The sequence below is a fragment of the Polypterus senegalus genome, chromosome 12 (genome assembly GCF_016835505.1).
Source record: "Polypterus senegalus isolate Bchr_013 chromosome 12, ASM1683550v1, whole genome shotgun sequence".
Classification (NCBI taxonomy): Eukaryota; Metazoa; Chordata; class Cladistia; order Polypteriformes; family Polypteridae; genus Polypterus; species Polypterus senegalus.
The window spans coordinates 71,809,994-71,824,720 of record NC_053165.1 but is presented as its reverse complement, the minus strand read 5'-3'; the positions used below and the strand labels follow the sequence as shown (position 1 = coordinate 71,824,720).

The window sequence follows — 14,727 nt, the reverse complement described above, 5'->3', positions numbered from 1 at the left end:
CATCGTAATGATACATAAAACATTTCAGGTTTGCCTGAAGAAGGGGTCCGAGTTGCCTCGAAAGTTTGCATATTGTAATCCTTTTATCTAAACTAATAAAAGGCAAAGCCCTCACCGACTGACTGACTGACTGACTGACTGACTCACTCACTCATCACTAATTCTCCAACTTCCCGTGTAGGTAGAAGGCTGAAATTTAGCAGGCTCATTCCTTACAGCTTACTTACAAGAGTTAAGCAGGTTTCATTTCGAAATTCTACACGTAACGGTCATGACGGTCGACAACGTCCGCCATGTTGAACTTTCTTATTTATGGCCCCATTTTCACGAAATTTGGTAGGCGGCTTCCCTGCGCTGACCGAAACAGACGTACGTACTTATTTCGGTGCTATGATGCCACTGTCGGCTGCCATATTGAACTTTCCAACGTCACTAATTCTCCAACTTCGCGTGTAGGTAGAAGGCTGAAATTTGTAGGCTCATTCCTTACAGCTTACTTACAAGAGTTAAGCAGGTTTCATTTCGAAATTCTACGCATAACGGTCGACGTTTGCCATTTTGAACTTTCTTATTTATGGCCCCATCTTCACGAAATTTGGTAGGCGGCTTCCCTGCGCTAACCGAAACCGATGTACATACTTGTTTTGGTGGTCAGTCGGCCGCCATATTAAACTTTCCAACGTCCCTAATTCTCCAACTTCGCATGTAGGTAGAAGGCTAAAATTTGGCAGGCTCTTCATTTTGCTTGGCTTGTCTCTACATTTAAAGAATAACACTAATTTCTACTGTGCAAACAAAAGCAGCTGTCTTTATACTGCACTTCTTTACACCACCACTGAAATACCAACTGGTTAACTGACACGATGTGGACAATAAACTGGGAGGCCTCAAGTAACTTATTGATTCTGTCAATGCAAAATTACATTTTTGTGTGGTTTTATATTGAAATGTACATGTAAAGGCAATGAACAGCCACACTAGGAGCCAAAAGAACAGTTTAATTCTTTAGGTGTCCTTAATACTTTTGATCTATGATCTTTGATTCAATGCAGGGTCACGGAGGATAGAGTCTACCAAAGCAAAAACGTAGGCAAGGTGTGGGATTTGAACTTGGAAATCAATCCTGCATTAGAACAATCTAGACGAGAACAGGCCATTCAGAACGACAAAGCTCACCTGTCCTATCCACTTAATTCTTAATTAAAAAACATCAAGTCTAGCTTTGAAAGACCCTACAGCGTTACTGTCTACTACTACTTGGTAGCTCATTCCATGTGTCTGTGTAAAGATGTTTGTGTGAAATTTACCCCTAACAAGTTTCCAACTGCGTCTGCATTACAGAACACAACCAGACCGACATTCACACATAATGGGCCAAATCCATCAGGCACCAGGACTAGAGTAGCCAGAGAAAAATCTACAGAGACATACAAGGAATGCGCAGACTCCACATGGACGGTGAACAGGCTGCCGTGACACACCATCACACCACTAACAGTATTTCAATACCTCAGTCTGTTATTATCAAATTAGATCAAATCATTAGTAACAAATTCAAATTCCGAAAGTAAGGCCCGGTCCTCTAATTCTCATAGCACGTTACCTATGAATTATAGTACATGTAAAGTGTTTCTCCTTTGAATCAACTAATATATTTTGAACAATAATGTATTTTCCTAAATTCTTCTAACAAATAAAGCTGTACTCATGAATGATGCTGCACAAGTACTAGTGGCCCACATGGTGGTTTTTTATTTATTTATTTTTTTTTTTCCAGCCATCCAGAGTTTTTTTTTTTTCTGTCCACCCTGGCCATAGGACCTTACTCCTTGTCTATGTTAACAAATGTTGTCTTATTTTAAATTCTTATTTTGTCTTTTATTTTTCTTTTCTACTTTGAGCTACTTTTTGTATGAAAATGTGCTATAGAAATAAATGTTGTTGTATAACACACAAGGTTGCCAGTACTGTCCCAACACATCCTCCATTGTGAGGCTAACAAACATTATACAAAATAAATATATCAGAGACTGTGCTAATGTTGAGTGACTACAAACAAGCTTGTAGTGATGTACAACAAAGTATAATATCAAGTATTTTCCTTGATAATTTTGGATTTCACTAGCATTGCTATTCATGCCAGTTACTTGGTTGTCTCTTTGTTACTTAAAAAAATCCAATCACAAGAGAAAATATTTCTGGTCTTCATAAACAGATCAAGATAAACACTAAGAAACTTACAGTTTCACAAATGGATCTGAATATCCATTAGCGTCCATTGCAGCAAGGTGCACACAGCGTACAATACCCACTATCAAACCACCCTGCTGTGTGCTGTACATTAGGGAAACCAATATTCGTCCGCGCTCTTCTGCGTCACCACTTTTGTCAGCCTATGAAAGGGACAGAGTGACAAATATAAATACTTGATAAAATTCATATACTAAAAGTGCCTGCCATGTAGGCATGTGGTTTAATGCCAGCACATTAGTTTTAGGTGAATAAAGTTCATGTTCCAACCAATTTGTTATTTGATTTTTTTGCTGACATACTAACATAAAGAAAAAAAGAAGAAGAAAATATCTTCAATATTCTGGTACTTACGTCACCCTCATATAGTGCCATCCCTCGAACAGATCCAGCAGTCCCAGCACGCTTCATCTAAAGCAAATGAATAAAAAGATATTAAAACACAGCTGCTTTATGGTGTCTTCATTCTATACATTAATATTTCACTTAAAGTTGAGAACTAAGAAACAGCATATTTTCATTCATTTTTACTTTCGCCTTTTCTCACAGAAGCAGGAGTAGAAGCACAAACTACTACAGTACCTCCATCACTGCACACACAAACATGTTCATATCCAATTGATAGTCACCAGTCAGGCTGGCACACACATCTTTGGTATAACGGAGGATAGTGAACTCTATGGAGTAACTCCACAAAGATACAACAAACTCTACCAAGAAAGCATGTGGTTCAGTAATCAAGCTTCATGTCTCACTGATGCAGCAGAGCTAAATGGTGAACCACACCAGAGTGAGTTACTGCTAAATCTGTGTAAGAGAGGACAGAGCTGACTATACTTCCTTAGAAGGCTGGCGTCCTTCAACATCTGTAATAAGATGCTGCAGATGTTCTATCAGACGGTTGTGGTGAGCGCCCTCTTCTACGCGGTGGTGTGCTGGGGAGGCAGCATAAAGAAGAGGGACGCCTCACACCTGGACAAACTGGTGAGGAAGGCAGGCTCTATTGTAGGCACAGAGCTGGACAGTTTGACATCTGTGGCAGAGCGACGGGCGCTGAGCAGACTCCTGTCAATCATGGAGAATCCACTGAACAGGATCATCTCCAGACAGAGGAGCAGCTTCAGTGACAAACTGCTGTCACCGTCCTGCTCCACTGACTGACTGAGGAGACCCCACACTATGCGACTCTTCAACTCCACCCGGTGGGGTAAACATTAATATTATACAAAGTTATTGTCTGTTATACCTGCATTGTTATCACTCTTTAATTTAATATTGTTCTTTATCAGTATGCTGCTGCTAGAGTATGGGAATTTCACCTTAGGATTAATAAAGTATCTAACTCTCTGTCTATCTAAATCTAAACAGAATATAATTTTTCTAACCATCACACTGCAATGCTGCAACTGTCCTTCACAATGCTGAACAAATATTAAATATGTCACATCTCTTTCTCCTCACTGAAAATGGAACACACATCTATGGAGCTGTGAGGTTAACTGCACTAAACAGTAAATGTTAACTAATAATTATAGAATACTGTAATTTAGTCCTTCAACACTGGTGAAGGAGACAAGTCAAGCTTACATGCAACTGTGACATTCTATAATTGTCATAAGTTGCTATTATTACTGCAACACGTGTTTATTAGAAAAGTACATTAAATGAACACGATGGTATACTGAATTAAATTTTTAGTCTCATATTTTGATAACAAAAGGGGTTGTTTTAATTTCACTGACATTTATAAATATTGTGAAAAGGGATCCAAATTCCCAAAGAGATGGAAAAAGTAGGAGGAGACGTAAAAGAGCTAAACATGCAAAATGATCACTCCAACTACTGCTGCACAGGCTTTTGGGGTCCACTTTAGCAGAAAGGAGAACAAGGGAGGTAACAGCAATGAACAGGATGACACACACACACTGGCACATACTCAAACAGCAAAGCTGAATCCAGAGATGAACCTTCAATAACAATAACTGCTATAATATTGCTTCTGCCCAATAAATCAAGGCTTGATAGACAGTTATAAGGTGCTAAAAACACTTTCCAGTCTTTAATATACGGTAAGTTGGTTCTTTTTTTTTTTTTCTTTTTACTTAAAGAAAGTAAACCTGTAACTCAGAAACTGTACAAAGGAAAAGGGACATACTGGGATAACTCGCTCCAGGCAGACATTGAAGTTTTTCTTCTGGTTCATTTTCAGCTTCTTCAAAGACACTCTGGTTTCACCAATGAATTCATTATGTCCAAACTTGTCTTCATCACACACAGAAATCCTAAAGCAACAAAAAGGGCAATTACTGCGTATGTCTAACAGTATGAAGAAGGAGCATTTCCCTCTCTGACCTTCAAATACTCTTAGCTGACACGTAGATAGCATTTGCTTTTGTGAAATGAGCAAGGACTCAAGTGACGAACCTGTGCCCCAGCAAATTCATGCTCTACGTCAGACATGATGAATTGGTCTGTTACAATGTTCCAAACAAAATGACCAGCTCTCGGAGGGATGAGACTTCCAAGCAATTTAAAGAAGAAAAGTCCCCAAGGACTCAGTCTTATGTGACATCCCAAACGTCATGTCTCTGTTATCACTAGTAGAATAATTGGATTGCTTCAGATATCTAAGAGATGGTTCTGTGGAAGCTGCTATGTAGGTTACAGATGTTAAGCAAAACTCCACCAGAACACTGATTTCACATTGCAGGAGACACAGAAACTCACTCAAAGAGACACAACCAAAAACTCACTAAATTAGAGTGGGTATGAACTCAACATGATCACATCCAAGTTAGCAGTAACAAAGTTCAATGTTCTCTAAACAACGTAATGTAGAACTATACCAGCGATGACCTGACAGGTAGACCTCCGAGCTGGAGAATGCACGCCTCTTCTACTTTTATCACTCTGAACACTGGAGTACTGCTGCGCTGTGTGCCCAACCCATGGCCATTTTCTTTATTTATGAACAATTGTATTGTCTAGCACAACAAAAGCTCCAATAACTGCTGACAACACAACTAATTACCACCAATGAAGCAGAACTTCACAAATAAAGTCACACCTAATACTGAATGGTACAATAATACGAGTCGGATGTTAACAAATACCATTAACTGCCATTGATTTGTTTAGTAGTGTGTGCCTGTTACACGATGTTATTAAACCATATACTGAACTTTTAAGGAAATCGTGATATTTTGAGCCATTTTAAAAATAAGTTTTCAATGCAATGTACAATACAATGGTAATTTATTTGGGTGTTTACTAACTCTTTCTGTTTGTGTGTTAAAACAGATTAAAAAAACAGAGCACAAAGCTGTTTTTACTTACATTCCTTAAAACTTTAAAGGGATTGCCGTAGGGCAGGATGGTTCATTATGAAATCCTAAAGGCTCATATAACTAAATAGAACTCAGATGTTCGACTGGAGAGAAAGTCTTATTTTTCCAAAATTATTAACAGTGCAGGAAATCCAACCATTGATCACTCTTTAAACCCAGCTCCATTAGCACTCAAAGCATCAGAGGGTAAAAGTGAAGAATTTACAGTACATTTTAAAGGAGATAAGTAAGGGCTCATTTATACTTCACGCTCAGAACGCGTACCCACACGCATCATGGCTGCCGCGCGTTCCCAGCGTTCATTTGATGCGTCCTCTGAGCAGGTCCTCAGTAATTAACGCGACGCGTGCGCGAGTTGCAGTACCAGCAAAAAGTCGGGGGGCGCAGTGTGATAAAAGTCGGAACGTGACGTCAGAGTCTCTGTGTACTATCTACATGTGACAGAAAACCGCTTTGAGGATCCTAGTAGGTTCGATGTGTGCGCTTCGATGTGTGATGAATGGTTCGATGTAGTGAAGCAAAATGCCCACATGCAGATGCATTCGTGGTGCTTTTATATTCGAGCGTCCCATATTCCTGATCGTAATGACACGATACATTTTAAAAGACTCACATGCCAGCTTTTGTGCCGTCTAGTGGCCTGGAACCCCTGTAGATTTGATTTTTTCCCCAGCCGTCTGGAGTTTGTTTTTTTCTGACCTCCCTGGCCATTGGACCTAACTTTTATCCTATGTTAATGAGTTTTGTCTTATTTTAATTCTTACTTTGTCCTTTTTTCTCTTTCTTCATCATGTAAAGCACTTTGAGCTTCATTATTTGTATGAAAATGTGCTATAGAAATAAATGTTGTTATTGTCTTTTTGTTGCAACTTCACAACATCAACATAATATACAGCGCTGTATTTGTGCCACAGAGAAAAAAAATAAGGGCACGGTGAAAACGTGCATTTTGTGATTAAAGTGAAAATTTCGGCTTTAATCTCGAAATGTCCACTTTAACCTCGTAGTTTACTTTATCATTAAAGCAGGCCGTCGTAAACGTCATTCCAGTTTTTAATCGCTAAGAGCTTCTTGTACCTGACAGCAGCGGCCAAGCAGCAATAGATCACCACCCAGAACACATTAAATGTCTGATATTCCAACTCTCTGCACATTTACAATCTTTAGATTTATACTTGATATCACTTTCATGATGACATACATTAAAGTATGGATGTTACATTTTACAGATAAATCGGTAATTTCATTTAAATAATGAATACTGTTAAGAATTACACACATGGGGGTGACACGGTGGCGGAGCGTTAGCACTGCTGTCTTGCAGGGAGTCACGTCGCTGATATTCCCTGCCTGGAGTTTCCATGTTTTCCTGCTGGGTTTCCTCCGTGTGCTCTGGTTTCTTTCCAAAGATATGCAGATTTGGTGTCACTAAAATGACACGAGTGTGTATGTGAGTGCTTGTATTCACTATGTGATGAGCTGATACCTCGTCCAGGGATTGTTTCTACCTCATGCCCAATGCTAGCTGGAATGGACACATCCCTGGATTGATGGATTTAATCATTAAACATCCTTTTTAGAGATATTGCAGTGAGGTGTCATCCGAATTTAACGGGTGTTCCAGGCAGTTCACAACACAGCGAAGCCGAACCTGTTTTCACCGTGATAATATCTCGCACTGTCACCTGCTGGATTCCTCCAGATTTACGTAAAGTACCCGTGCGAGTATAAACAGTAAAACGCTTGCTTAGCAGGAGCGTCCGCTGCAGCATGTGTCGCGTCGCGTGAAGTATAAACCTGGCCTAATACAACGTATTAGACTTACTATAAAACCGACTTCAAATAAAAATTCTATTGAGCCTCAACGAGCTCATCATTGTGAACTAAGCTGCTTCACCAAAATGAGTTAATCTGAACTTCGTAGAATAATTACTAAGTTAAAACAGTCCACTTGTGTATTAGACCACATTCCTACAAGCTCTTTTAAAGATGTTTCTGATCGACTTATCAACAACATTCTTGAAATAGTAATTTGTTCATTAGATTCTGACATTTTCACAGATTCTTGAAAAACTGCTGTAATTAAGCCTCTACTCAAGAAAAAAATAACCAGGATCGCTCTATCTTAAGACAATTATAGGCCAGTCTCCAATTTGCCTTTTCTGAGTACAAATCTAAAAAAAGTAGTTTTATAGCAGTTAAGTGATTTATTGAATTAAAATTTTGTTCTTGACAAGTATCTGTCAGGTTTTAAATAAAAATCATAGTACTGAAACAGTTCTAGTGAAATTAGTAAATGATCTGCGAATTAATGCAAATAAAATTCCTGTACTTGTTCTGTTAGACTTGAGGGCAGCATTTGCCACAGTACAGGTTGATCATGAGATTCTTATAAACCACCTTAGCCAGTGGGTGAGGCTTTCAGGTACTGTCTTAGACTGGTTTAAATAATATAAAACTGAAAGGAAATTCTGTGTCAGTTATGGTGATTGTGCATCAAAAATGTGGACTACCACAGGGATCAATTTTGGGACCCTTATTATTTTCACTCTACATGCTCCCATTAGGCCTGATAATTTCAAAGTACTGTATAACGTAAATTACCATAGCAGCATATATCTTTAACATTTAAGTAAAAGAAAAAGAAAGAATATTGTAGTAGGGAATAATAATAACCTATCCCAGCCATATTAAAGTTAGAAAGGAAAGTCTGAGATAAGCAATATGTGATAATTTATCTCTAAACTTGCAATTCCTTCTTCTTTAATGTTTACTGTAAACAATGCATTCCAGTCCTTTCTTAAATGACTATACCACTTGGGTTGGTGAACCAGCTGAGGGTAGGGAAGGCTGCAGGGATCTGTGATATCCGGGGTGAATTTCTCCAGACTAGGGGTAAGACTGTCCTCCTGGCATTTTAAGAAATCTTTGCTTCCATTTGGGAGATGGACATCATCCCAACTGACTGGAAAATGGGACTTGTCTTCCCTATCTGGAATGGGAAGGGTGATAGTCTGGATTGTGGCAGCTACAGGGAGATAACACTGCTCGCTAGGGTCATCCTCAACAGGACCCGTGATCACTTACTCACCTACCTGAGACTGCTGGGTTTTTTGCCTAACAAGTCTACTGCAGAGAATAAAAAAAAATTATGGTATTCTTGTCTCTAACCATTATTATAAAAACTTACACCAAGACAACAAACCATTTCTTCTGAACCATTTTTTGTGCATTGATTTTTGTTGTTGAATAAACCTGCATGGATTTGTATGGAGTGTAACCTGGCAACATCTAGCAGAGGTAGGGACAAACAAAGGAACTAACATAAAATCATTTGTGCAGCACTAGTTTAGAGGCACCAATCAACCAAACATGCACTTCATTTGGATGCAAGTGCAGAAGAACATCATGTGTAAAGCCACACAGACATCTGGAGAAGAAGAATCCTCTGCTGTTAGGCCGCAGCGATATACAGTGTGCAAGCCTTCACTGAGGTTAGCGGAAAAATAAATGTTTCACGGCTTAGGCACTGAGACAAGTCAGTCTGAGCCCTACAACATAACAACAACTTCTTTATTACCCTGTGTTGCATATCATTAACTGCCAACAACCAGCTTTGTGCTGACACATAGTAATAATTATCACTGCATGCTGCTAATTGTACTATGGGGCTTGTTGTCACCATACTGTATTTTGCATTGATTTCACCAGTTAGTATGAGTGCAGGCACAGCTTCTCCAAGGAAAACAGATTATCTCGGAATAATGCCTGGTGCATCAAGAACAAGGCCAGCAGCATGTGTTACTGTCTACCATGCCCTAAATTGTGCTTGCACACTAGTAAATTTAAAAATGGCTAACTGCCAGAGTGTTATTCTTCAGTACACTTGCATTGTGCCACAAATCACATTCACAAGTTATGCATGTCACTATCCTGTACGTAGTCATTACCCACATCCATGACAAAGAAAAGTAGTAACAATGCAGAGTGATGAGATGCCCAATAGGGTGTTAAAGGTATGGTCTTGTATGATTGTGCAAAAAAGCTTATTATTAGATGAGGGCAAATCCATTGTGGAATATGGCCGGCCAATACCCCCAGGCCACCAGGTGGAGCCCTCCCTGCAGCATGGAGGTGCCCCGAATGCCAGCAGGGAATTATGGACAATGGAGTTTTTATCCACAACCCTGCTGGATACCACGGGGGCCACTAGAAGGCGCTGCAGGGAGGAACGACGATGGTTTTCCCTACAACCCGGAAGTGCGTCTAAGTCACACGGACAAAGGGAATGACGTGATTCCGGGTTGAAGAAGAGGAGTTTTTATCTGACCCGGAAATGCTAGGAAGTCACACGGAGTGCGGGTTCAAAAGCACTTCCGGGTCACGGACTATATAAAGGACTGTGGGAGATCCCAGAGTTGAACTAAGCTGGGTGGCAGGGTAGCAACGCGTCTGGGAGCGGAGGATTGCTTATTGTATTGAGAATTGTAGTGTATTGTATGAGTATTGTGGAGAGGAGGGTGCTTTGTGCACTGATCTGCTTTAATAAAGTCAATATTTGGACTTTTACCTGGCGTCTGATCTGAGGGTTCAAGGGGACGACAGCACCCCCTATCTGTCACACCATAAAATAAATGCTCTCATAAACTTAGAAAATAATTATGGCTCATATAAAATTATTAAGTTAATCACTCAGTGTGTTTCCTCAATAACAGCTCTAAAAATTACTTTATGTGAGGGTGCTTGAGAGGAGAAAGTCCAATACACTAGAAGAGGAAGCCCCACAACATGTCATACTGGGGATTCTGCATAATATTCAATATGAGGCAAACTGGAGATGGCAAGAGACAAAAACCGGAGTTTCAAAGGCAGGGCCAAAAAGACGGCCACCTTGACCACCTGTTCAAATATTGTCTACTACTGAAATAATACAGTCTAACAAACAAAATGCACTGGTATGAAAGGAGAAGTAAAAACCATAAAACAAGGACAGACATATATATTCATTATTAATTAAAAAATCAAAGTTAATTGCAAGAAAACAGCTTGACACAGAAAAAGCATGACAAATCGATGCGCCTCACCTCAGGGTTTTTCTCTGCATGTCCTCATCTGTGATGCCATGGTAAACTAGGGTTTCATTCCAAATTGGATTGCGTGTATTTCTTAGCGTCTTTGTGCGCAGCTTGTTAGACTGAAATAAACCAACATTTCCCAGATGCTTTATAAAAGCCAGCATGGTTTAACACATAGAAATAATGATGACTGGGTCAATAAGTTCATACAAAGCTCCATAGAAAATAAACCAGAAAAAACACTGAAAAATATAATATTACAAACACTGTTAAAGTGACAAAAAGCAGAATCCAAAATGGGACAGTACCTTACAAGGCCTAATAGTTCATTGTACAAGGTCAATGTAAAAATTCATGCAAACAAATATAGGGTCCTACAGAAAGGACTGATCGCCATACCACCCACAGAAAACACCTGAGAGGAAAGACAGAAAATGCATCTTCCACGCAGACAGCAACCTGACTCGTCTTGCCCAAAAACAAGGCTTGGTTGCAATGTTATTGACGTCAGAATCCGGGACCTTGTGCATTCTGAACTTTCAAAGAAAATGTAATATATCCATGTTACTTTTAATTATTTGATCAAAGTAACCTTAATATTATTAGTAGCATTTTGAGAATTGCTATTTAAATAACAGTTTCCGGGTTGAAGTTACCAGTTTACAACTTAGTCTCGATTTCCATCCATACCTATATTAACAAGCCTGGACAGTGACTAAAAGAATAAAATTCTAACTGCAGCAGATGTGCAATTCTTTAATATTTTTAAAAAACATTTCACCTATTATGGGGACAAATTGTAACCAGCAGTGCTGTCTCCAGCACTAAAGCAGAAAGCAAGTCGCTATTGACAGACCAAAGTTAAATTTCACCACATAATCACTAGCAGAATATCCGAGTGCAGGTGTATTACAAAGTGGGCACTGCCTATTCTGCTACGCTTTACATGCACACCAACAGCCTCACTTATAAAGCTCGCTAATGCACAAAAAGAGGGTTGAAAAAGTGTGTACAAAACGTCCCACACAAGCATCAGGATTTATAAAAAAAAAAAAAAAAAACACAACATAATGTGAAAGCTTGTCTATACTTATGCCAAGTTTGACTTGTGTGTAATATGTTGGACAAACTGGCAAATGAGGACACCCTTCATCAAGCAGCGGAATGCAATCAGGCCAGCTCAGTGATGACTCACAAATAAAATATTACATTTGACCAAATTGTAATATTATCCGTGTTTGCATTACATAACATACACAAGAAGAGTCCTCCGACTGAACCTGAAGGAGTAACAACATGGAACATCACCTTTGAAAGACTGGTAGTGCAGTGCTAGTGCAGAATGCAGCTGCTAGAATCCTAACTAGGAAAAGAAAATCAGAACACATCACACCAGTCTTAGCGTCACTACACTGGTTACCTGTGTCATTCAGGATTGACTTTAAAATTCTGCTTATGGTTTATAAAGCCTTAAATAACCTCGCCCCATCTTATATATCAGAATGTCTGACACCTTATATTCCAAATCGTAACCTCAGATCCTCAAATGAGTGTCTCCTTAGAATTCCAAAAGCAAAACTTAAAAGAAGTGGTGAGGCGACCTTCTGCTGTTATGCACCTAAAATCTGGAATAGCCTGCCAGTAGGAATTCGCCAGGTTAATAAGGTGGAGCACTTTAAAACACTGCTGAAAACACATTACTTTAACATGGCCTTTTTATAACTTCATTTTAATCGTAATTTAACTTAATCCTGATACTCTGTATGTTCAATTCATCATAACAACTATTCATGGTGGCTCTAAAATCCGTACTGACCCCAACTCTCTTTCTGTTTCTTTTTCCGGTTTCTTTGTGGTGGTGGCCTGCGCCACCTCCACCTACTCAAAGCTTCATGATGCACCAACAATGATGGACGGATTAAAGGAAGAAGTCTACGTGACCATCATCATCATCAAGCCCTTCCGTGAGAACCCTAAATCCAAAGAGGACTGTTTCATTTATATTAGGTAGAATGCCCAGAGGGACTGGGCGGTATCATGTTCTGGAATCCCTACAGATTTTATTTTTCTCCAGCCGTCTGGAGTTTTTTGTTTTTCTGTCCCCTGGCCATTGAACCTTACTCTTATTCGATGTTAATGTTGATTTATTTTGTTTTATAATTATGTCTTTCATTTTTCTATTCTTTAATATGTAAAGCACTTTGAGCTACTGTTTGTATGAAAATGTGCTATAGAAATAAATGTTGTTGTTGTTGTTGGTATCATAAAAGTATTTCTCAAAGTATTGAGTAAGCAGCCAGCCTAGTCAATGTTACATGTTTGTCCTTTACAGTGTGTTTGTGTTTATATTACACACACACATACACACTATATATATATATATATATATATATAGATACATAAAAAGATATATATTGTTTCTTAAAATGGGTGGGCTTCAGTTACTTTGATATAAAGTCTTGAATGCTAGATGCCCACCTCCTACAATAGAGAAAGGCAAGGTAAATAGTGTGGGTGCCTTTCAGAATTATTGAATTACTTACCAGCACTGTCAAAGGCAAAATGAATACTTACTTAACAAAGTTAAACTTCTCCTCACTTCTTACACAATTCCAGACGTTTAACTTCTTTCTTATCCACTATGATGTACAATTATGTTGGCTCTTCACTGCTATACCCTTCTTGAAATCTCCCCTGGACATTCACATTAACAATCATGACAGCTGCTTTATTTTTCTTTTCCTGCAGTACTTACGAGCTGGGTTAATCACTTTTTCAATGATCTGTCTCCTCCTTGTATTTTACTTTGCAAACTTCTTTGTTACCAGTGGTGTTACGCTTTTTGTTGAGTCCGTGCACATATATTGTTTGAGTGATGCAGTAGGTTGACCACTGAGCTGTGTATTCGATCTGTACTCTAGAACATCGTTACGCTGCTCCTTTGCATGTTATAAAAATGTGCAGTACTGCCAGCCCTATGTATACATCGGCAAACGGTTGAGGATCCCGGCAACATTTTGTGAAAAAGTTTATGCATTCATCTGCTCACGGTTTACACTTTGCAACATCTGCTAAGAAATACACTAAGAGATGTGAATATGTCTTTATCAATCATCTGTAATGCATCAACATTTGAACTCCTTTAAGAGATCTTAAAATTCCTGTAAATAATTTGCAATTAAAGTTTTGCCAGAAAACAAATGATCTAATATTCTTTTTCCTAACTGTAGTATTATTAATTAGGACAATTTTGCTTGATAAATGTATTCCATATTTGACAAACCACAAATTATAGTGTTTGTTTTCTTAAAAAGCTTTAGTATATTCACTCTCATGTATACAGAAGTATGCTGCTGTCTTAATTTGACTTTTTAATGCAGTTCTTTATTTTCTAAAATCACGTAGCTGATAATTTTCCCTGGTTGATTATGTGTAGTAAGGTGCTATATAGGCGCCCAGCCTGGCACAGACTACGCAGAGGCACGTGTAAAGGCGCACAGACTCTTCATTTCGCTCTTCAGCTGTGGGGCACGCCTTCCCCGATCCCACCGGCCCAACACAGTCCCAAAGCACTTCAGTACAACACAAACACCACTTCTTCTTGCACCACCACTCCTCCCAGGCAACCTTGTCCTCTTCCTCCCAATTCTGGCTGTCGAGTGGTGGAGGCTGGCCCATTTTATAGCCCACCCGGAAGTGTTCCAGGTGCTTGACCACCTGGTCCCAATTGCACCTCTGGGTGGGGCTGAACACTCATCCAGCCGGGCTCTTGAGTCCAGGCAGCACCCCCAGCTCCCAACCAGGCTGTGGAGGACTTCATCTCCCATGGAGCCATGCGGGAGGCTGGGGAATCACCATCGGCCAGGGAGGCTGCCACCAAGCGTCCCGGGGGGAGGTATTGAACCGCCCATGGTGGCTCCCCCGGAACATATGCAACAGGGGCGTCCCGGCCGGGTCACAACCCCAGCCATCTCTGACATATAGTTTAGTTTTTCCTTACTTTTTGCTGTTTAATATAATGCTACCATAAACAGCAGTATATAAAACACAAGCTC

At 39.6% G+C, this 14,727-nt stretch overlaps 1 protein-coding gene across 3 annotated transcripts in view; it reads right to left on the bottom strand.

Moving 5' to 3' along the window:
• LOC120540989 (rabphilin-3A-like) overlaps window positions 1-14,727 on the bottom strand; it is a 169,171-nt gene that overhangs the window by 4,379 nt on the left and 150,065 nt on the right. For all 3 annotated transcript variants that reach the window (XM_039772206.1, XM_039772207.1, XM_039772208.1), the window contains 4 exons: window positions 10,682-10,791; window positions 4,406-4,532; window positions 2,605-2,661; window positions 2,242-2,393 (listed from right to left, as the gene is read on the bottom strand). In XM_039772206.1, coding sequence (XP_039628140.1) covers window positions 2,242-2,393; window positions 2,605-2,661; window positions 4,406-4,532; window positions 10,682-10,791 — 446 coding nt within the window. The remainder of the gene's footprint in view (window positions 1-2,241; window positions 2,394-2,604; window positions 2,662-4,405; window positions 4,533-10,681; window positions 10,792-14,727) is intronic.